At 63.4% G+C, this 23,654-nt stretch overlaps 1 protein-coding gene across 2 annotated transcripts; it reads right to left on the reverse strand.

The window, feature by feature from the left end:
* Window positions 1-551: 551 nt before the first annotated feature.
* Window positions 552-17,871, reverse strand: RGS19 (regulator of G protein signaling 19). Of its 2 annotated transcripts, XM_054173539.1 has the most exons (6): window positions 17,779-17,871; window positions 5,438-5,577; window positions 5,141-5,277; window positions 2,962-3,036; window positions 2,215-2,449; window positions 552-751 (listed from the first exon to the last, which is right to left on the reverse strand). In XM_054173539.1, the coding sequence occupies exons 3-6, from the start codon at window positions 5,239-5,241 to the stop codon at window positions 563-565; spliced, it is 600 nt and encodes a 199-aa protein (XP_054029514.1). In that variant the 5' UTR covers window positions 5,242-5,277; window positions 5,438-5,577; window positions 17,779-17,871; the 3' UTR covers window positions 552-562. The 2 variants fall into 2 exon arrangements, with proteins under 2 accessions (XP_054029514.1, XP_054029515.1); XM_054173540.1 differs by lacking the exon at window positions 5,438-5,577 and having other exon boundaries at window positions 17,779-17,841.
* Between the last annotated feature and the right edge of the window lie 5,783 nt (window positions 17,872-23,654).

Consider the following 23,654-nt stretch of genomic DNA (forward strand, 5'->3'; position numbering starts at 1 on the left):
CTGCTCCCTGCCCCGGGGCTGCCTCAAGCAGACAGAGCAGTGTAAACCTGACCAGTTCTTTATGTACAGAGACGCTCCTCGCCCCCCCGCCCCCACCCCCATCAAAGCCAACCCAAACCAACAACAACAAAAAAGGGGCATTTAAAACAAAACGTTAAAAAACCCAACGACAATCGACCTCCCCCCACCCGCCCAGCCCCCAGCAGCCGGGGCTGAGGGGGGACATGGGGACGATGCCACGTCCCCAGGTGTGGTGGAGAAGGGCTAAAGTGACCTCTTCAAGAAGGGGGTGCGGGGGGAGCCGGGCTCCGGGCGCTCCCCCGCACGGGGCAGGGGTTCAGTAGTTAAGAGCCGGCCTGGAGCGCTGCCCTGGGCGGCACCAGCCCCGGGGACAGTCCTGGGGGGTGGCCCAGCCGCTGCCCTGCTGCCCCTAGGTAAAAAGCTAAAAAGCCGAGCGGGGCCGGCGGGGAGGGCAGCAGGCTCCCGGCGCCGCCCCGCGCCCAGCCCCCGCCCGCCGCCCGCCGCCCGCCGCCCGCCGCCCGCCGCCCGCCGCCCGCCGCCCTTAGGACTCGGAGGAGGAGCGGGAGAGGCTGTGGAGCAGGGACTTGTAGATGGCAGAGTTCAGGAAGCGGGGGTAGGAGTCTCTGTGCATCAGCGTGTAGATCTGCAGCTGCGCGTCGTCGAAGGTGTGCGAGGAGGGCTCCTGCATCCGGCGGTTGATCACCTCCCGCACCCGCGAGTCCAGGCTCACCTGCGGGCACGGACAGGCTCGGTGCTGGCCGCGGCTCCGCACCTCCCGCCGCGCCCCAGCCCAGCACCCGCTGCCAGCCCCTCCGTTGAGGTTGGCAGCGACCTTCAAGGTCATGGAGTCCAACCCTTACCCCAGCGCTGCCAGGGCACCACCAGCCCATGGCCCTCAGCACCACAGCTCCACAGCTTTGAGACCCCTCCAGGGGTGGGGACTGCACCACTGCCCTGGGCAGCCTGGGCCAGGCCTGGACAGCCCTCAAGGGGAACAAATTGTTCCTCCTGGCCAACCTAAACTTCCCCTGGGGCAACTTGATGGCATTCCCTCTTGTCCTGTCTCTTGTTCCTTAGGAGATCCCAACCCCCAACTGGCTCCAGCCTCCTTTCAGGGAGCTGTAGAGAGCTCCCTTAGCCTAGTGGAACTTCCCCACATTGCCCTCAGCCCATGGACCCAGCCTGGTCAGCTCCCTCTCCAGAGCTTTCCTACCCTCCAGCAGATCACTTCCACCCAACTCGGTGTTCCTGCAAACTCACTGCATGTATCCAGCCTGAATCAATGCAGACCATTGATAAAGGCAGTGAACAGAACTGGCCCCGGTGCTGAGCCCTGGGGAGCACCACTCGTGACTGGCTGCCCCACGAGGCCTCCCTGTGCCCCTTTGCTGGGCACACAGTGATAGCTTTGGGCACTTCCAGCATGCAAGCTGAGATGCAGCATCTCCAGCCCACTGGTGCCCTCCTGAGGCTTTGGTCCTGCAGCACAACCCACGGCCCTGCTGCATGACCCACGGCCCTGCTGCATGACCCACGGCCCTGCTGCATGACCCACAGCCCTGCTGCATGATCCACAGCCCTGCTGCATGACCCATGGCCCTGCTGCATGACCCACGGCCCTGCTGCATGATCCACAGCCCTGCTGCATGACCCACGGCCCTGCTGCATGACCCACAGCCCTGCTGCATGACCCACAGCCCTGCTGCATGACCCACAGCCCTGCTGCATGACCCATGGCCCTGCTGCATGACCCACGGCCCTGCTGCATGATCCACAGCCCTGCTGCATGACCCACGGCCCTGCTGCATGACCCACGGCCCTGCTGCATGACCCATGGCCCTGCTGCATGATCCATGCACAAACCCATGGCCCTGCAGCACAACCCATGGCCCTCCAGCACAACCTGTGGCCCTGCAGTACAACCCATGGCCCTCCAGCACCAGCCAGAGCCCTGCTGCATCCCAGGGCCTCCGCGATGCCCTCCCCAGCACTTCTCCCCCGAGGCACAGCCGTTGCCCTGCCAAACTGCTCCTCACCCACCCAACCTCTGACAAGCCACTGCATCTCTCTCTCTAAAAACACATCCCCCCAGCCCCATTTTTAGCCCAAACCCCTGCTGAGAGCCCCAGGAGCCGGCCCCCGCGGGCAGGGTGCTGCTGTTAGGTCGGTGGCCCCGGGGGCTGTGCCGCCTACCTCCTTGGGCGAGAGGATGGAGATGTAGTCCTCGTAGATGACCCTGGCCTTCTCATCAATGGTGTGCTTGTTGCACTCTGCCTTCAGCTCCTCACAGGCCAGCCAGAAGAGCATGTTCTCCTCGCTGTACTCAGTCCTCAAGAACTCCCGGAAGACGTTGCGCCCGGCCGGGCTCTTCATCAGCTTCTCGAAGGACTGCGCCCAGCCGCGCGCCTCCTCCGGCGTGGGCTTGCTGCTGCCCGGCCCGGCAGGGAGAGCAGGGGTTAGGCTGCCTGTCGGCACCGAGCGCTGCGCCAGGAGGCCGCTGCGACACGGCAGCAGGTGGCCCGGGGGGGGCGCCACCTCTGCCCCCTGGCCCTGCTGTGCCAGGCACCGCACAGGGCACCCGCGGCTGGGTCACGCCTGTCCCCCCGGGAGTGGGTGCTGGGTGCCTGCAGGATGAGGCTCTGCCCCTGGGACGTGGCCTGAAAGCTGCTGAGGTCCCTGTGTGCCTCGGTTTCCCTTGGCAGGGAGCCCAGGGGGGCACAGGGGGCTGCAGCCCATGGCTCCAGGCTTCCCATTTCTTGCTGGGAACGGAGCAGAAACCGCTGGAAGCAGCTCCAGGACCACCCTCCCCGAGTCCTGGCACCCCAATCCTCCTCAGTGTGCGTGCAGCAGCAGGCAGGCTGCGGGGCTGAGTGCCATGGGAGGTGGCAGTGGGTGCCATGCCATGCTGTGCCCCCCCTGAGGTGCTGCTCTGGCACTCACCACGCTTCACAGTTTGGGATGGTCTCCAGTTTGGTCTCCCGGGACGCCCTCCACGCTCGCTCCCGGTCCTCGTTCCTGACAGGGACACAGAAAGGTAGTCAGGGGCGTTGGGGGTGCACCCAGACCCCCACCTTGACCCCCTGACCAGCCCTGGCTACTGAATCTCCTCAGTGGGTACCAGTACCCCCCCACACCCAGATCCTCCCCAGCAGCACCCTGGCTCCTTGTGCAACTTTGCTGTCACCATGCAAGGGTTTCCTGCCCTTGGGCACTGCTGTGGCCCTGCTCCACCACCCAGGATGTGTGCCAGGCCTAAGCCAGCGTGGCCACAGCTGGCAGAGGTCAGTGCTGGTGTGACCCATGCTGGCAAACCCACAGTGAACCACCACAAACCAACACCAACAAGTAAACAAACAAACAGGGGAGGATGCAGGCCCAGGGCTGCAACCATTGGAGCTCAGCACCATGGAGGACTTGGCCCCTGTGCCACAGAATCATAGGATGGGGGGGGGGCTGGAAGGGACCTCTGGAGGTTGGGGGGCCCAACCCCCCTGCCAAAGTAGAGCCCCCACAGGAACACCTCCAGAGAGGTCACCATCTGCAGCTGGGGGCAGCCCCAGGCAGCTGCCGGCCAGGGCAGATGGGGAAGTGGGAAGGGCTGGACCCTGCAGCCAGCACTGGTGCAGCCTGGAGGCCAAGCCCAGGGTGGCAATGCCAGGGCTGAGGGGTGCCAGTGTCCCTTGTCCCCCCATGCCCAGGGGTGCTGGCAGTGCAAGGGCAGAGCAGCCTCCAGCCAACTTCCCTCAGGCCCTAGAAGTTCGGTGCCCGGCCGCGACCGCAGCTTCCTGCTTGCGACACCACCCCGGCCAACGGTGCCAACTTCTGCCCCCTGGCAGCGTGGGCGAGCCTGTGGGCACCTCCCTGCCCACACCAGCCCCAGGGCTCGCTGCCTGCCAGCCCCAGGGTGGCTGGCACTGGGCACTGCTTGCTCCAGCAGTGGGCTGCAGGAGGCACTTCCCTCCTGGCTCCTGCAGAGATGGAGGAGGGACACAGGGAAGGGTGACCCTGGCCGTGGCCAAACGCCACCAAGCCCTGGGCAGCATCCAGGAGGAAGATGTTTGAGGCAGGCTGCGAAATGCCACCCTCAGTGCCCTGCAGATGTGAGGAGATGAGATGGGAACAGGCAGAATGGGGGCCCAGGGACTCAGTGGGGGCTTGCACAGGGCTGAGGATGTGCTGAGGGTCTGCTCCATCTTCTGCTGCGCCTCAAGCTCAGCACTCAGTGGCTGCGAAGCCCAAAGCTGCTGCAGAGCCTGAAGCCATCAGCAGTCTCAGAGTGGGCCAAGGGTGAGGATGGAGGAGAGCAGGCAGGCCCTGGGCTGTCCAGAGGGTAAGGAGCTGGGGATCCCCAGGGAGGATGGGAGACAGCCCCAGGCAAGCAGCTGCTCCCATCCTTGGCTTTGGGCAGCACTGGGAGGCCAGGGCTGGACTCTGCAGCCAGTGCTCCAGGGCAGGGCTGCCCAGGAGGACTCCCATGGGCTCCCAACCACCTCCCACTTTCTGCTCTGTGTATTTCAGGTTTGGCTATGGTGCACCAGGGCCCAGCTTGGGCTCCCCAGCAGGGAGATCACATCCTGGCACTGCAGGTGTCCCTCTGCTCCATCCTGCCCCTTCCTCTCCTGCTCTCAGCTCCCACCCAACACAAGCACACAGGTGGCCCAGAGGCTTGGCTCAGGGCCAGCTCCATCCCAGCCACCCTCCAGCACCCACCCACTGCCCTTGGGCATCACGAGCTGGGGGAGCTGGGGAGCACCCGGGGATGGGGGCTGCTGCGGGACCCCAGCTCCCTTAAACCAGCAGCAGCCCTGTCCAAGATGCAGGTGCTGCATGCAGCGGGGGGAGCAGCAGCATGTGGGCATCTCTCTTGCTCATGGGAGCCCTGACTCCAGGGCAGCCGGGGGGGTGTGCTGCTCAGCAGCCCCGGGGGGGCTCAGGTCGGCTGGGGAGGTGGTGGGGTGCACCACGAGCGACTTGGTGCTGCACAAGGCAAGGACAAAGGTGGGCACCTCCCTTGCTCCTGGGACCTTTGCCTCCTGGGCAGATGGGAGCGGGGGTAGGTGGGGGGCGCTCAGCAGCCGCGGGGGAGCCCTGGGCTGGGGGCTGGGGGGCTGGGACGTACCAGGAGCAGCTGCAGCAGCAGCACCAGCAGAAGCAGCAGGCGTTGGGGCGCTGGTTGCTGGCAGGTGGCACTGTGGTCGGAGAAGTCTCATGCCGGGACATCGGAAGGGAGGTCTCTGCGGCCGCGGGTCCTGCGTGCTGAGGGCAGGAGGAGCAGGGAGCGGGTGAGCAGGACGCTGCGGAGCAGCCCCCACCCGCGGCTCAACCAGGGACCCCTTGGGCAGAGACTTCTGTGGCTCGCTCTCGGCTCCCCTTCGCCAGCCTGGCCCCAGCCAGCCCCAGGTGGTGCCCAGCTCACCTGCGTCCCAGCCTCATACACGGTGGGAGGGGGTGGGAGGTGCCCTGGGGGTTCCTCTGCTGCTCTCCACTGCTGCCAGCCCGCGGGTGAGCCGTGCCCAGACCCCCCGGCTAAGGTCCCTGCCACCTCCTGGATGGAGCCTGTGGGGAGGGAGAGCAGCAGAGCCCTGTCAGCCCCACAGCCAGAGCCCAGCTCTGAGAGGCTCCATGCCTGGGAGAGCCTCCTGCAAGGGGCAGGGCAGGGGGACAGGAGGTGAGAGAAGAGGGGGTGAGAAGCAAAGGGGAACCGGGGTGGTGGACACTGCCAGCCCCAAGCTTAGCATCACAGAATGGTTTGAGGTGGGAGAGACCTTGAGATCATCAAATCCAGCACTGCCAGGGCACCACCAACCCAAGGCCCTCACAGAATCGACCAGCTTGGAAGAGACCTCCAAGACCATCAAATCCAGCTGATCACCCAGCCCTAACCAACCAGACCATGGCACTGAGTGCCTCACCCAGGCTCCTCTTAAACACCTCCAGGGACACTGACTCCACCACCTGCCCAGGCAGCAGCACCACAGCTCCACAGCTCTGAAACCCCTCCAGGGATGGGGACCCCACCACTGCCCTGGGCAGCCTGGGCCAGGCTTTGACAGCCCTCAAGGGGAAGAAATTGTTCCTCATGTCCAACCTTGAGGCCATTTCCTCTTGTGCTATGGGAGAAGAGCCCAACCCCACCTGGCTCCAGCCTCCTCTCAGGGAGCTGTAGAGAGCCAGAAGCTCTCCCCTCAGCCTCCTTTGCTCCAGCGTGAACAACCCCAGGTCCTTCAGCAGCTCCTCAGAAGGGCCCCAGGACCCCCTCCCACACCTTGGCAGCAGTGGGACCAGGCAGGGTGGGGGTGCCAGCACCAGCCCTGTGCACCCTGAGCCATGAGGAAGCTCAGCCAGACCCCAGTGGTGGCTTTGGGCCAGGATGGGGAAGTCAGAGCTGCTCACACCATCATGTGAGTGGAAGGGAACAGGGCAGGAGGGGGAAGCTGTCACAGCTCCCAGCACTGAACCAGAGCTTCCCCCAGGCCCAGTCCTGTCCCTGCTGCCTGCCTGCCCCAGCCTCGAGCTGGGATGCTCCTGGGCAGGAGTGGTGCCAGGATGGTGCCCAGGATGTGGTCACAGCCAGCTCTGTCTCCCTGTGCCCTGCTGAGGGTGGGTGGCAGCAATCATGACCCTTCCTCTGCCAGAAGGGAGGGATAGGAGTGGGGACAACAGGCAGGAACAGCCCCCAGCCCCCCACCCCCCTCAGCCCCAGCATCCCTGCCTTAGAATCACAGAGCCATAGAACTGGTGAGGTTGGGAGAGACCTTTGAGATCACCAAGCCCAACTGCTCCCCTGGAGCTCACCCCCCACCACTGCTAAGCCACTGCCACTCACCCACGGCCCTCAGCCCCACAGCCACTTCCAGAGATGGCTACTCCCTGGGCAGCCTGTGCCAGGCCTTGAGAGCCCCTTCTGAGAAGAAATTCTTCCTAGTACCCAACCTGACCCTCCCCTGGCACAGCTCGAGGTCTGGAGCTGCTCCAGCTCTCCTCACCTCAGGCCTGAGTCCCCACACAGACTCAGCAAGCAGGATGGGGCTGGGGTGCCAGTCCCAGCTGGGCACTGGGCTGTCCCCCCGGGTGAAGTGCCCCCATCCCCAGCACTGCCATAGCCTGGCAGCACCTCCCAGGAGCTGCTTGCCCAGGCCCTGGCAAACCCTCCTGCTGGCTGCCATCGCTCCTGCAGCAACGAAAAAGGAGAGAGTCTGCCTCTGGCTCCCAGTTGTTCCTATTTATAGCCCTGGCAGGGTGGCTGTGACCTTGTCACCCAGCTGGGCAGCAGGCTCTGCCCCCTCCTGCGCCTCGCTGCCCTCAGGTCCACCTAACCCCCCACTTTCCCCCCTTTCCCCTCCTTCCCTGGGTCCAAGCATCTCCTGCTCCCCGTGTCCACGCTTCCCCCTGCCCACCCCTGGTGGCATCCTGCTGCCAAGGCAGCCTGTCCCACGGTGCCACACCCACGCCCCCCGTGCCCAGGGCCTGGCTCCTGGCACCAGTGGCAGCAGGCAGTGCTGAGGCTTTGGGAATGGGATGAGCAGGAGGAGAAGGTGCAGCTTGGGAACACCCTGCTCCCTCCCAGCCCACCCCAAAGCAAAGCAGCCTGTGGGGTGTGGGCAGGAGGGTGTGGGGTGGCCAGGGGAGGGGATGTGGGGACAGCCTGGGGCGGCATCACTGCTGCTGCTGGTGCTTGAGCTTGGCCAGAGCAGATCCCAAAGGGGCTGAGCCCAAGCTCCCTGGAGAGGCTGGGGAAGGAGTGGCACCCAGCAAGGGGCATCCCATCCCCAAGGGATGCACTCAGCACCAACCAGGATCAGCTCCCTCTGGAAGCCACCCCAGGCTCACCTCAGTGGCACCAAGAGCACAGGGGGAGATGTGGGGCTGCAGAGGGCACCATGGCACTCAGGGGCAACGCTGCTGTGCTCCAGATTGCCACCACAGACAGTGCCAGCACGACCCAGACTGGCAGCAGAGAGCAAAGCCCAGCAGGCTCCAGACTGACACTGAGAGGCCATGCCAGCCCAGTCCAGACTGGCACTTAAGGGCACTGCCAGCAGGCTCTGGATTTGCAGGGCCCATTCCACCCCTCTGCATCCCTTAATGCCCACAGAGCCCCCCCCCCCAGACCACCACACCAGTGGGGCCATGTGCCATGGGGCTCTTTCCAGCCGGGCACTGGTGCCAGTGGATGAGGAAGTGCCCAGGGGCAGCAGAGGCTGTGAGCAGTGGAGGGAAGAGGGCACACGTGTGAGGCTGTGAAAAGAGGAAGGATGACAGAAAGGAGACATTTGCCCAGCAGAGAGCAGAGACAGCCCCAAAGCTGCCATCACCCAAACCCCACCAGCTCCCCAGCCCAGCCTGTGCGCTGGGTGTCCCCAGGCCATGCCAGCTCACGTGCCCATGACAGCCCCACTGAGCCTGGCACTGCCCTGTCCTCTCCCTGGATGGAGGGGGACTCCCTCACCCCACAACTGGACCAGATGGGGACTCCCCAAAATGGCTTTTGAAGGGAACTCTTCCCCTCCCACCGGGCTGCTCCTTGCTGGGGCACTGGGGCCCAGCTGCCTCACGTGTACCACCCTGTGCCCAGCTCACCCCAGGCAAAGCAGTCATCAAAATCTCCCTGTGCCAGCTGCAGTGGGAGCTGCGGCATCGGGGTGCCCACACAGCAACAGCCAAGGCGATGGCAAACACTGGGCACAGGTCTGACACCCCTCCCTGCCCCCCATCGCCCTGGGCTGGGCACGATGCCCCCAGCAGCCTGGCATCCCTCTCCAGCCGCCTCTGCAGAGCAGGGCACAGCCCCCGCGTGGGAGCATCCCTGGCACAGCCTCCAGCGTCCCCTCCTGCCTGGGGGGAGGCCCGGGGGGGGGGAGGGGAGCCGGTGGCGTGTCCCTACCTGCGGCCAGGCCATGGTGTGGCAGCGGCGCCAGGTGCCAGCCAGGGTGACCCCGGCCGGCTCAGGGGGTGCTTGGCATCGCCAGGGCTGCCGGCTCTGAGGGCAGGGAGAGGGAGAGAAGAGCAGAGAGAGGAAAGCAAAGTGGCTGCACATCCTCTGACAGGAAAGGGAGTGGCGAGGGAAGTGGCAAACTCACCCCCAGAGTTCAGACCTTTTTTGGGAAAGCCCCAGCTGTGTCCTCGCCACTCTGCCCGGGGCTGGCACCCCCATGGGCATGCAGTGGGGCACAGCCAGCCCCGCGGGCAGCCAAGCCCCGGCACCCTCCTGCTTCCCCCCCTGCTCGGCTCTGCTGGCTCCCGGCGCCGCGGGAGCAGCCCAGCAGAGCTTCCTGGCAAGGGCGGGCACCAGCTGGGTGCCAGGCACCTCGGAGGTAACCTGGGCACACCAGCAGCAGACCCCTCCCGCGGCCAAGGAACCCTGAGGGATGGCAGGCGGGATCGGTGCCCAGGGCGGTCCCTGGCAGCCGGCTGAGGCCGCTCTGACTGTGCCCAGGCGTGCCCGGGGCTCCAGCGCTGCTGGCGGTGAGGACGGCGGCAGCGAGGTGAGCGGCGAGGGCAGGGGCCGGTGCCCGGTGCCCGGGGGTGGGCTGAGTCAGAGCCTGCCGGCAGCAGGGTGGCTGTGATGTGCCAGGCCTGGCTCCCCCGGCCGGGGCTGAGTCACCAACAAAGTGGTTTGGTTTTGTTTTTTTCTCTTCAGGAAAAGTAAAAAAAAACCCAAACAAAGCAGCAGAGAGGAGCAGGAGCAGCCCCAGCCCCTGGCACCTCCATTCCCCCTGGCACTGTGCTGGGCAGGGGCTACCCAGCCCTGGCAGCGCACCAGAGACCCTAACTGCTTTGTGGTCTTTGCCGGCAGCTGCCCCCTGGCTTGGGCAGGTAGAAAAGGGGAGAAGGAGGAGGCGGGGGGGAGGGGATGGCAGCACCCCCTGCATGCTCCCCTGGGGCTGCCAGGCTGGGCTGGTGCCCGGTCATGGCACGTGGCCCTTATCAGCCTGGCCCAGCACCCCGCTTGGCACCGCTGCTTCCCTCTCCTTCCCGGGGGACACTGAGCTCTTATCTCCTCCCTTCCCAACACCCAACCCCCCTCTACGGCCAAGCTGCTGCTGTCCCCAACTCCACTCCATCTGGATGGCACCCTCCCCCCAGGGTACCCCAAAGTCACCCTCTGCTCTGGCACCTCCCTCCCGCTGGCACCCGGCCCTCCAGCTGCGCTCTCCTCGCAGGCTCCCCGCACCACCCTGCTTCCACTCACCTGAACCTCCTCCACTTAGCTGCTTTTCCTGGCTCCCATGGGCAGCACCCAGCACCCCCAGCTTGCCAGCCTCGGGGCAACCCCAGCACGGAGGATGTTTTCACTGCCCAGCCATGGGGCAAGCTCTGCACTCCAGGAAGGACCTTCCCCCCGTGGTTTATGGCTCAGGACGGGGAGGGCAGCTTTGCTGCTCCCCACAGACCCCCCACGGGCACCCCTGGAGGGACCCTCCCCAGCACAGCTGAGCCCCTTGGGGAGCTGCACAGGATTTGGCCTCTCTCCATGCCTCAGAGGAGCGCCAAAGCCCAGCAGCTGCGAGCCCAGCCCCGCTGGGCCGGCCCGGGCAGCGCTGGGCACCCTGCTCCTCGCTGCCGGACGCTCCAGCGCCTCGCACGGGCTCAGCCCAGCCTCCAGCGCCCAGCCTCCAGCTCCCAGCCTCCTCCCTGCCCTTCTCCCGGCAGCGGCCAGCACCTCCGACCTCTGCCAAATTCGGCTGAAACCAGCCCCTGGGCGCCAGCAGCCACGGGCCGGCCCCGCAGGCAGCCGGGGCGGGTGGGGGTGCTGGGGGGCTGGCACCCCCCTGGCACCCCGGCTGCTGGGGTTACCCCGCGGGCAGGCAGCGCCGCCGAGCCCCGCAGCTGCCGGCCGCCCCCGCAGCCTGCCCCAGCCACCTGCCGCTGCGCAGGAAGTTTTAGGAGCTATTTTTAGCCCTGGCTTTTCCACCTCCTTTCAGCAATCTGCTAGAAAAAGACCAAAGAGGTGAGCGCTGACCCCCCCGGCCCCCCGCGACGCTGCGGGGAAGGGGCTGGGCTCGGCCCGGCGCGCCCAGCACGGAGGTGCCAGCGGTCCTGGGCACCGGGCAGGTTCCAAGGGTCCCACCAGGACGAGGGGGTGGTGATGCCCACGTGGCTGTACCCAGCCGTGTCCTTGCCACCAGGCCAAGGGAAGGGAGCTGATAATGGCACAGCTGTGCCCCTGCACGTGGCGGTGCCAAGCAGATGCCTCTGGGGGAGACTCTCTGCCCAGCAGTGATTTTCCTGTCACCTGGGAAGCCTGGTCCTGGTCCAGGGAACTGGGAGATGCTGCAGTGTGTCCCAATACCTCCTCAGGCCCTCCAGCTCTCCTGCTGGGATGAGGAAGATGCTGAGGAGGATGAGAGCAGCCTGAGAGAGGCTCTCTTGACTGTCTCTAAACATGGGGGGGGGGAAGAAGGGGCCAGGCTCTGTTCAGCGGTGCCCTGGGATAGGACACAAGGCCATGGGCACAAACTGGAACCCAGGGAGATCCACCTCGACATGAGGAGGAAGTTCTGCCTGTGAAGCTGCCAGAGCCCTGAGCAGGCTGCCCAGAGAGGCTGTGGAGTCTCCATCTGGATGCATTCCTGTGTGACCCCCTCCAGGTGACCCTGCTCTGGCAGGGGGCTTGGCCTCAATGGTCACCGGAGGTCCCCTCCCACCTCTACCATCCTATGATTGTTCTCTGGATCATCCATCTGCACTCCCTGTCCCTCTCCTCGGTGCATTTCACACCAAGCCTCCTCCCAGCCAGCTCCCACCACCAACCCTCCAGGAAGGACCACATGAACCTCTCCAGAGCCTGCAAGGAAGAGGAGAAGCAGACCCACAGCTCTGTCCTGGTTCAAATGGTGGTCACCATGAGCTGCTGGCTGGCACCATGGGCACAGCACTGCCAGCACCTGCCCCTCCAGCCCTGCCTTTTGCACTGAGCTGGGAGTTAATTATTTGACAGCACAGAAATAGCACCCCACAATCAGCTGGGGGATTTAATAAGGCAAGCCCTGACAATTAGGTTTCTATTAGTGGAGGTATCACAGCATCGTTAAGGCAGACTCCTGTGAAGCATCTGCTAATGATCCATGTGAAGGGAGAAGAGAGATCACAGAAATCAATACCCAGCAGGGGCTGAGCCACATGGAAGGAGCCCAGCAGCTGATGGGAGGGAAGAGGAAAGGGAGGGATAGGGCACGGGGGTGAGAGCTGAGCTGGGGGGGGTGCTCCTCATCCCAGTGGTCCTGACCTGCTCATCCCCATCCTGCTGCACACCGTGGATATCACATCACAGAGGAGGTCAATTAAGCAGTGGTCGTTTTTAATCACCACAGTCAGGGTGGTGAGGCACAGGAATGGGTTGTGGAGGTGTTCAAGGAGGCTGGATGAGGCCTTGAGCAACCTGGGCTGGTGGGAGGTGTCTCCTGCACATGGCTGAGCTCTAAGGTCCCTTCCAACCCAACCCAACCCAACCCAATCTGGCTCTAGGAATCGGTGACTGTGGAGAGTGGGGATGCTGGCAGCACTGAGGAGAAGATGAGGAATTCCCCTCCCAAGGAAACAAGAAACCAGACAGAGAATCAGCCTGGAGTGAGGAAGAAGAGGAGGGACCCTGGGAATCAGTCTCAGGGGGCTCCCTTCCTGCAGCTCTGGCTGCTCCCCGATGTGCCTGGCAGCTGCCCAGCCCCAACCCCTGCAGCTGCCTGGCCACAGGGAGGAGCTTTGGGAGCCTGCCTGGCTGGGAGCTGGCTCTGGCTGTGCCAGGGACAGGTCTGGCCCTGCTCTCCAGCCACACTCCCTGCCCAGAGCATGGCCCTGAGTGGCATTGATGTGGGCAGGGTAGGGCTGAGCCTGGCAGCCAGCTCAACCAGCAGTGGGACTGGCCAGGCTGGGGCCACACCAGCATGAGGGCTGGGGCCAGCCCCCAAATGCTGCACCCTGGAGGTGTTTGCCCACCAGTTTATTGGCTTGGGCAGCACCAGGTCCTGCTGCCTGCATGCTGCCAGTCCTGATGAATGCCTTCTGGGGTCTGAATCCAGGCAGAATGCATCACTGTGAGCACCCCAAGCTGGGATGTCCCCCAGACCCAGTGCCACCACAGGGCCTGGGACCACAGCCTGCAGAGCCAAGCTTTTGCTTACACTTCCTCCCACATCAGACCTTGGGCCTGTGTTAAAACAGTGAGGAACTGAGGAAAGAGCCCTGCAGGAGTCTGTCCTGCAGGCCAGACCCAGGGAAAGGCTGATGAGGTGACCTGATGCCCTGCCCCAGCCCCAGAGCATCCCAAGGGACATAGGTGGCCCTGGTGCTGTGGTCACAGCAGCCTCACCAGCATCAGGGCAGCAGCAATGCCCTGCCCCAGCTGTGCCAAGCAATGGGAAGCCCTGTGAGCAACTCCTGTCCTCCAAGACCAGCCACAGCAGTTATGTAAAACCCAACCAAAGGGGAAGAAAGGCAGCAGGGTTCAGCTTGGCCATCCCTGGGGAGGAGCTGGCAGCACAGGGAGGAAGGAAGCATCGTCACCCTGCGTGGGCCCTGTGCCACAGAGGTGGCCCCTGGCCCTGAGCAGTGCCAGGCAGCCCCAGCTCCAGCTGGAGATGGATGGGACAGCAGCAGCCTGGCTGTGGCTGGATGCCCATGGCAGTAACTCTGGGCTCAGATGGCTGCAGTGGCCCTTGCTGGGGATCTTGGTGAGCTCCCTGTTGGGACAGCTCATGGTGATGCCCTTCACCAAGCCCCTGGGGTGCTGCAGGGCTCGACTGAACCCCTGGAGCACACAGAAGCTTGTCTGGCAGCACTGCCACAGCAGCACATCTGCCCAGCTCCAAATGCCCTTGGTGAGATCCCTCCCCGGGGTGAAGCCCACCCCGGACTCACAGGCAGCATCCTTCCTTGTTTTTTTCTCTCTTGTTTTCCAGGGCTGGCTCCAAGCCTTCCCTTCCCTTTCAGTGGTTCCTGCCTGCTAATGCCAATCTGTAGCTGTTTGCTCTTCTCCTGCCCTTTGCACTGCGGCGCTGCTCGGGCATTCGCCTTCTGTCAGACGAACGGCTGGGCTCATGCCTGCAGGATGGGCAAACTCAAGCCCTTAATCCCAGCCCCCTTCGCTCCCTGATCTCCCCCAGACCAACCCAGCAGCAAATCCAGCTCTGGAAGGGGGCTGCCAGCGCACCCACAGCCCGTCCCCTGCACCCAGAGCCACAGCCAGGCATGGGGACATCGAGGACTCTGCTCCTCCCACGCCCATCCCATTGCTGCTCTGGAGCCTCCAGGGTATCTCTGCCTCCGGAGCAGGCAAGTGCTGACAAGCAAGTGTGGTGTGGCAAAGCTGGGCCCCCAAACCCAGTGGATCTCTCCAGCTGAGCAGAGAGCCCTCAGCAGGTCAACTGAGGCTGTTTCCAAGTGGTTAGAGAACTGGCAGGGCAGCTTGCTCTGCCCCCCAGCCAGGCCGTGCCCTGCTGTCAGGAAACCCCCTTTTTTCCATGTCTGAGATGAATGTCAAAGCTGAGCCCCGAAGGACTTTGTTGTTGGGCTTGGTGCTGCTCCACCCTCCCCTGCTTAATCTCTGCTTCCAGGACAGGGCCAAAGGCAGGAGGTGCTGCAGGACAGGGCAGCAGCAGAGTGCTCCCTGCCTCTCCCAGGAACCCCATCCCAGACGGCTGAGGTCCCACAGACCCAGGGGAGCCATCACCCTCTGCCTCCACCCCAGGGGCTGGGGAGGTCCCTGTGGATTTCCAGCCAGAAATAACAGAAATAGAAATTATTCTTTGTGGTCCCAGAGAGAGCTTTGGCAGAGGGGCCAAGGGTCAGTGGAAACCCAGGAGCTGCTGCTGTGCTCTCCATGTGCTCTGGACCCAGCAGGAGCCAGGACCTTGCCTTGGCTGCAGTTTTACCCCAAAGCCAACCACGTCCTGCGTCCCAGGTCCCACGCAGCACCTGAGCTGACCAGGGTGCTGTGAAGGGGACTCGACCCACGGCTCCTGGACCAGCACAGCTCCAGATCACCCCAGAAGCTGGTGGCTCCTGCAGCACCTTCACAGCTGCATTTAAAGCATCTGGTCCCTGCACCTTCTGGGTGTGCTGAAACTCCTGGGGACAGCGAGGGGAGGCTGCTGCTGGAGCTGGCTGCTGCAAACAACACTGGCTCAGTGCTGGTCACAGCAAGGACTGGGGACCTCCTGCAGCTCACAGTCCCAGTGCTGCTCATGGAGAAGCAGCTGGGGAAAGAAATGGGCTGGCTGAGCCCAGGAGTGGGGGACAGGAGCGGGAGGAGGCTGTGTGGGTGCAGGGTGGTACGGAAAGGGAGGTGCTTGTGGTGCTGGACAGAGCAGAGGTGGGGATGGCCACCACAGAGCTTCCCGGTCTGCAGCAGGGCTGGTGAAGCCCCTGTGAGCTGGTGAGTTTGGTTTCTTCCCCTCTCACACCACTGAAGATGTCTGACACTTGTCCCCCATCCTGTGCTGCTCCCAGGCAGACCCCACCTGTGACAAGCTGGGGGGCAGAAACAAGCAGTGCTGGGGCTCAGGATCTTTTCTTCCCCTCAGACTAAGAGGCAGCTCTGGATGATGTTTCTCGCCACTGGCTTTAGCTCCAGCCTCCTCTGAAGAGCCTCTGCAGTGAAATTCACCCAGAGATGTGCAGGGACAACGAAGGAACTGAGCAGCAGCGAGCCTGGGTGAAGGCCACGGGCACCAGGGCTCCCCTGGCAGCCGCCCTTGTCCCAGGCAAGAGCCCGAAGCACCCAACCCCGCGAGTGTGTGGCACGGAGGTGACGATGCCCACCGTGGCTGTGCTGCTTTTGAGGTGCTCAGGCACCCCAGAAACCAGCCTGAGGGGCAAGGGGAGCTGCAAGGGAAGGCTTTAAGCCATCCTGCGGGATGACTTGGGAGCGGTGCTGGTGCTGAGGGTGACTCTCACCCCTCCTGGGCTGACTTTGCAAAACGATTTTACCCCAGGGATGAAAATGTGGAAGCCAAGAGGGAGCCCCCAGCAGCCTGAGCTCGCGCTGAGGAGCGGCACTGGCACTGCCTTGCCACCCTGGACCTGTTGCTGAGCCTGGAGCTCTCCCTGCCCCTCGCATGAGCCGGGGGGAAACTCAAGATGCTGCTGCCCAAGTCCAGCCTAAAACTGAGACTACAACCAAAGAGAAGCCAAGATGGGAGAGGATCCACTTTGGGAGGGGGCAGAGCTGCGCTCCCACACCTTGGGCAGCCTCAGCACTAATTACTCTGCTGAGGTATTTGTCTCCCTTGCCCTCTCAGGCCTGGAGTTGCTTTATCTGATGCTCTGCCTCCAGCTCCTTCTTTCTTCTTTTGCTTTTCTTAGCAGCCATCTGCAAAGGGGCACCAGCACCCGGGCTGGGAGGGGTTGGTGGCACCAGCTGCCCGCTTGCCCCCTGGCGCCGCTGGAGGTGGGGCTGTTGCAGCGCTGGGGAACACGACTGTTTTGATCAGCCGCTTGAGTCACTGGTGGGGAAGGGCCGATGCGGAGGAGCGAAAATCCTTGTAGGGAAATCTGATGTGGAGCTTTCCCCTGGGAGATGCTCCGAAATATGTGCCCACGGGGGTGACCTGTTTTCCCAGAGGAAATGGTCTCCAGCAGCCCAGCCAGCCCCACGGGCTCTGCGCGCCCGGCAGCGCCGCCAGCAGCCTCTCCGTCCGCGGCGGTGCTGGAGACGCATCCAGAGGGGAGCCAGCTCCCCTGGCAGCAGGGGAATCCCTCCCACTCACTTAACACTTTTTGTTTAGTTTCTTAAATAGGGCCATGGAGCCCTGCCAGAGCAGCCTCCTGGAAGTGGTGGGGAGAGAGGGAGCTCCCCGCAGGAACCTCTCTGTGCCCAGAGCCGCGACGCGATCCGCACGTGGAGCAGCTCCACGGGCACCGCGCGGCCACCTCCCACCCTGCTGCCCGGTGGGGGCCTGGCGCTGGGTGGCACCTGGATGTCACAGCCCCACGGGGGGACACCTGAGTCCTGGGCACCACCGAGCCAGGTGTCGCCATCCAACTCCTTGGCCATGCTGCCGATGGAGGACGCGGTGAGGACCAGAGCCCCACCATCAGCCTCACCTCACCCAACCTCCCCGAGCCCCCGCCAGCCAGGCCAGGGCTGCCCACTGCTGTGGCTCTCCATGAGGAGCCCTGGCACCCCTCTGCACTGGGAGCCACCTGGCAGGGAGCCTGCCCAGCTGAGCTGCTGCTCGGATGCTCCAGCACCGCCCTGGCTCCCACCTGTGGGTGCTGGGAGCGCCGGGGAGGCCTCTGAGGTGGGGGAATCCTCCCTGCAGCTCCCCACCCCCCTGGCTGGGCAAGCCCCAGTGCAACCAGCTCTGCGGCTGGAGGGTGCTGCCCCCCTCCTTCCTCCTCCATCCTCCTCCTCCTCGCAGGAGCCCTGCCCTCCCCCGGGGTGATGCGGCGGGGAGAGGGGGGGGACCCTCCCTGCTCGCTTGCTCGGGGTCCCCAAGGCGCATCCCACTGCCTCCCACCCCCCAGCCTCGCACATGGGGCCGGTGACAGGCAGCGGCCGGACACACGGACGCACGCACAGACAGACACAGCCCGATCTCTCCATCAACCCCAGCGCTCGGGGCGGGGGGGGACGACGGGCACGGGGCACACGGACGGGGACAAGAGGGACACCGTGCAAAAAGGAGGATGCCAGGGGTGGGGAAAACGGGGTCCGCCCGTGGGGAGGAAGGGAAAAGAGGGAGGGGGCGATGGGCGAGTCTCTGGGGGGTGTGGGGTGTCTGTGTGTCCTCTCCCGCCGCATCCCGGGGTACTCACGGGCCGGGCATCCGCGCTGCTGCCTCCGCCACCGCCCCGCCGCCCCCCGGCCGCCGCCTCTGCGCTGCCTCCGGGCTCGGCACCGGAGGGAGAGGAGGGAGAGGCAGCGGGAGAGGAGCGGAGCCGAGCGGCTGCACTGCGCAGGCGTCCCCCGGCCCCTGCGATTGACTTCCTAAAGCTATTGCAGCTTTGGCACTTCCTCACGGCAAAACACACACCCAGCGCCGGGCTGGGCACCGGGCTGGGCACCCGGCACCCGCACCCGCCGTGGGAACCCTGCTCCTGGTGTGGGCACCCAGCACTGGCACCGTACAACAGCACCCAGTGTTGGACCCAGCACTGGCACTGTACAGCAGCACCCAGTGTGGGCTCCCAGCACTGGCACCGTACAACAGCACCCAGTGTGGGCACCCAGCACTGGCACTGTACAACAGCACCCACTGTGGGCTCCAGCACTGGCACTGTACAGCAGCACCCAGTGTTGGACCCAGCACTGGCACCGTACAGCAGCACCCAGTGTGGGCACCCAGCACTGGCACTGTACAACAGCACCCAGTGTTGGACCCAGCACTGGCACCGTACAACAGCACCCAGTGTAGGCACCCAGCACTGGCACCGTACAACAGCACCCAGTGTAGGCACCCAGCACTGGCACTGTACAACAGCACCCAGTGTGGGCACCCAGCACTGGCACTGTACAACAGCACCCAGTGTGGGCACCCAGCACTGGCACTGTACAACAGCACCCAGTGTTGGACCCAGCACTGGCACCGTACAACAGCACCCAGTGTAGGCACCCAGCACTGGCACCGTACAACAGCACCCAGTGTAGGCACCCAGCACTGGCACTGTACAACAGCACCCAGTGTGGGCACCCAGCACTGGCACTGTACAGCAGCACCCAGTGTGGGCACCCAGCACTGGCACCATACAACAGCACCCAGTGTGGGCACCCAGCACTGGCACCGTACAACAGCACCCAGTGTGGGCACCCAGCACTGGCACCATACAACAGCACCCAGTGTGGGCACCCAGCACTGGCACTGTACAGCAGCACTCAGCATGAACACCCAGCAACAGCACCTGGTATGGGAACCCTGGTCCTGGTATGGGCACCCAGCACTGGCACCTACTACATGCTGCCAGCACCAGCACTGTGCACCCCTGACTGGAACTGCAGTAGTGCCCAGTATGGGCATGCAGCACTGGCAGCTGCTGTGTGCACCTAGCACAGCAGCATGTGCCCAGCATTGGCACTCTGCACCGGCACCGTGCATCCAATACTGGCACCCTGCGCCAGCACCATCCTGCTGGCGCTGAGTCTGGGCACCCAGCAGCAACACCATGCATGCAGTACTGGCATGCTGAACCAGCACCAGTACTGTGCACCCAATACTGGCATCCTGCAGCAGCACCCAGTCTGGGCATCCAGCCACCTGCAGCAGCAGCTATTACTTGCACTCAGCACCACTGCCATGCACCCACCGCTGGCACCATGCATCAGCACATGGCACATTGTACCTGCACCCACTACTGGCACCCCCATCAGCGCCCAGCTGGCACCCTGCTCCAGCAGTGGAGGTCAGTCTGCCCGTGTGGTGTCCTGCCCACGCCGGGGGCTGGGGCTGGGGTGTCCCCGGAGCCGCCCCAGGGAGCAGCTCTGCCTGACTCGGACGTGGCTCTGCTTGTCGAGGTGTGTCGGGGGGGGGAGGGGGATCATCCTTGGCTAAAAATAAATGGTGATAAACTTTTGGGGGAGCAAAGAGGCATGAAGCCCTGGTGGTGCTGCCAGCTGGGGAAATGAGTCCACTTCATTATTTAAACCCTCATGAAAAGCCATTTCCTTGGGAGAGACAAACGACCAAGCCAGCGTCTGGCCCAGCCCTCGGGACGTGCTCTCCGTGTGCCTGCTCAGCCCAAACCACCTCCCCTGACCCCCTCCCACGCCAGCGCGGAGCTGAGCCCCCCACCCCTCATCCCACAGCACCTCCTGCTGCTGCAGCCCACTCCAGCCCACTCCTGATGGTCCTCCTTTTATCCCCCCAGCTCACTCCATACAGAGGAAGGATCTTCCCAAGCACCTCTGAGGATGAGGCAGGATCCTTCCTCCCGTTGCAGCTTCTCCAGGTCTTCAGAGCAGCTCCAGTGTGGAGTGGTGGCTGCCAGGCTTCTCCCTCCCACCACGGACATGGCCACCAGCCCCTGGTTTGCTTTGGTTCTCCCCTGCACTGGGAGCTCAGCAGTGCTCCTGCAGCTCCCACATCTTCAGGAGGTGCTTGTGGTGTCTCTGGGATCTCTGGAAATCCCCAGGGACGCCTGGGTGTGTGGCTCCTGCTGAGCTTGGAGCCAGCCTGTCTCTTCAGGTGGTGAAAGCACCAGGAGTGTTTGGTTTAAGTCACCTTTGTGGATTGGGGTAAAATATTTGGAGCTTCCCCATCACCTACAAAGCAGCAGTGTGAATGAGCAGCCAAACTCACAGCCCCTGGCACTGCAGCCTGGCCCAGACACCTCCTCTCCCAATACACACAGGGCAGGGAGGGAGATGCTCTGGTAACCAGCCAGGCACACTGCTCCTTGGGTTTGGGAAGCTGCTCACACAGAGTCACAGAATAGTTGGAGGAGCTCGTCAAGTCCAGCTCTTACCCCAGCACTGCCAGGGCACCACCGAGCCGTGGCCCTCAGCACCACAGCTACACAGCTCTGAAACCCCTCCAGGAACGAGGGCTCCACCACTGCCCTGGGCAGCCTGGGCCAGGCCTTGACAGCCTCAAGGGGAAGAAATTGTTCCTCATGGCCAAACTCCCATGGCACAACTTGAGGCTGGTTCCTCTTGTCCTGATGCTTGTTCCTTGCAAGACCCCCACCTGGCTCCAGCCTCCTCTCAGGGAGCTGTAGAGAGCCAGAAGCTCTCCCCTCAGCCTCCTTTTCTCCAGGCTGAACACCCCCAGCTCCCTCAGCTGCTCCTCACCAGACCTCTTTCTCCAGACCCTTCCCCAGCTTCTTTGCCTGTCTCTAGACAGTCTCTCTCCTCAGGCCCTCAATGCCATTCTTGGAGTGAGAAGCCCAAACCGATCCTAGGACTCGAGCTATGACCTCACCAGTGCCGAGTTTCAGCCTGGGCTGTGAAGCAGGAGCTGCAGGGGAGGGCTGGCAGCATCGTGCCCAGGTTCAGAAGCGCCAAGGAAGGACAGGACAGCCTGGCCCGAGCCGTGTCTGTGCTAAACGGTGACAGTCGGTGTCACAGGTGCTGCCTGGGGACATCCCAGGGCAGCCTCTCCGCCTGCTCCCCAGCAGTGAACACATCCCAAACCCACCCTCACCTTTTCCATCTCCGGCCGGGCTCCAGTCCGCTGCAGTTGCGAGATCCGCCCGCAGGTGGCGCCCGACTCCGCCGGGAGCGGCGCCGGTGGGCTGCGGGAGGCTGGGCAGGGGCGGAGGAGACCTTCCCGCGGTGCCGGAGCCGGGCAGCATCCTGTGAGGTGCCGGTGCTGCCTCTGCTCGGTACCCGGCTGGCATTTCCGAAGGGAGAGCACACAGCGGGGCTGGATGGGCACTGAGTGCTCTGGCGATGCCATCCCCGTGCTGGGCGAGTGGAGATGACCTCTGCCAGGGGAGCATGGGCAGCAGGGCTGTGAGCACAGCACAAAGCAAGCGCCTGCAGATTTGTTTTCCTCCTCACTCCAGCAACTGCAGGCAGGATGCTATGGAGCAGGAAGCCTCTTTTGATGAATGCCAGCGTGGTGGGGTTGGAAGGGACCTCTGGAGCCCACCCAGGCCAAGCCCCTACTCCAGCAGGGCACCCACAGCACAGGAGCACAGTGTCCAGGGGGGGTTGGAAGCTCTCCACAGAAGGAGACTCCACAACCTCTCTGGGCAGCCTGCTCCAGGGCTCTGCTCCTTCACACCAAAGAAGTTTCTCCTCATGCTTAGGTGGAACCTCCTGGGCTCCAGTTGTGCCTGTTAAATACCTGAGAGGAGTCAGCTTGTGTCAGGACTGAGAGAGGAAGGCTCCCAAGGGTGTGCAGTGCACCATGTGATGGAGCTGTCCTGTCAATGCTTATTCGATACTCACCTCCAAACCACTCTGCAGCAGCCTGGCCTGAGCCTTCCCAGCGTGGTTCCAGCTCATGTGCTCCTGGAGAGGCTGGCAGGTAGAGACATGGGATGTGTGGAGGCTGCTGAGGTGCCTTCCTTTAGAAAACCCTCTTTGACCCAACATCTCTCTGGACCTTTTAAAGCTTTGCCAGCAGCAGAGCATAGTCTGGGGCTGAGCACAGACTGGAGAGAACAGAAAAGGCACAGCTGGGCCTGGGGCTCAGAGGAAGCAGCGGCACTTGAGCCTCTGCAGCCCGAGTGGCAGTTACAGGAGAAGCGACTCAGCTGCTACCCTGCAGGAAGCACTTGTCAGAGCCGAGCTGTGTTTGTTCTGCCCCTGAATGGGGACATCCAGGGGCAGCCTGAGGACATGGGAGATGCTCACCTCACGTTGCTGTGTGTGCAAAGAGCTGGCACGTGCTGGGGTGCAGGAGGCAGAGCTGCCCTGGAGAGCAGCCCTGCTCCAGGGTGCAAACCTACCCCACATGCCCTGGTCACAGAGCTGGCTGGTGTGGGCTGTGCATTCCCAGCACAGCACATTCATGCCCTTTTGAGAGATACTTGGGCACCCTTTAGAGGCTTTTTGCTCCTTTAAGGCCTCAGAAGCAGGGATGTCAGAAACACAGCTCCCAGACTGATCTGCAGCACTTCTGTAAGGCCAGGCTGAGAGAGCTGGGCTTGTTCAGCCTGCAGAAAAGAAGGATCCAAGGAGACCTTCTGGTGGCCTCTCAGTGGGTCTGTGGGAAAGGTGAACACAGACTTCACCAGGAGCTGCTCTGCCAGGCCAAGGGGTGAGGGTCTGAACCTGAAGAGCGAGATTCAGAGTGGAGAGAAGAGAGAAATGTTTGACACTGAGGGTGGGGAGAGCCTGGCCCAGGCTGCCCAGGGAGCTGGGAGCTCCTCCAGAGCTTTAAACCCCTTTGGCCACTTTTATCCAAACTGACAGAGCTCGAGGGCTCAGCTCCTGCACTCAAACTCTTGGGTAAGAGAATGACCTTGCTGGGGCTGGAGCTGTGAGAAACACCACGATGCTGTCAGGCTGCATCAGACGCTGGAGAAGCCACAGGGAGCTGACGCTGATTGATGCCCAAGGCGTGGGAAAAGCTCCAGTCAGGGCTTGTGCCCTCTCCAGCACCCAGGTCAGGCCCCTGAGATGCCAGCCTGGTGAAAGCCAGACTCAGTAAATCCTGCAGCTCCCCAAGCTGCTTCCTGGCTTTCTAGTGCCAAGCTGGGAGGGGGTGGGCAGGGAGAAGGAGCACAGCAGAAGGCTTAGCCAGAAGGGCTGCTGCTGGGGTTTGGGGATGGGGCTGAGAGCAGGGACAAAAAGGACAAAGCTGGGGTGGATGGAGTCTCCTGGTTACTGATGGCTGAAATCAAGGCAGGCAGAGGCCTGGAGCTGTGCCCTTTCCCCAGCCACAAGATGGGCACTGGAACAGTAGAGACCAAATCCACCCTGCTCAAACCTCGCTCGGTAAAGCATCTCTGGCTTCTTCAAACGTAGGAGGTGAAGGACACTTGGGAGACCTTGCAGCTGTCCAGGTCAGCAGGGTTTGATCTGGTCTCTGCACAAAAGCCCACAGGGAGGTGGAAGAGCTCCTGCAGGGATGCTGAAGAAGCAGTGGGAAGTCTTTGGCTGCAGGAGAAAGGTGATGTGGATGATCAGAGACGGGAAGAGTGTATCTGAGGGGAAGGTCTGAGAAGTCAAGGTCAGCTACCTCTGAGGAAAAGACTGCAAAGAGGGGAAGGTGAAGATGTCCTTTGTTGTATAATGTAGCCTGAGA

The sequence above is a fragment of the Dryobates pubescens genome, chromosome 26 (assembly GCF_014839835.1).
Source record: "Dryobates pubescens isolate bDryPub1 chromosome 26, bDryPub1.pri, whole genome shotgun sequence".
Lineage (NCBI taxonomy): Eukaryota > Metazoa > Chordata > Aves > Piciformes > Picidae > Dryobates > Dryobates pubescens.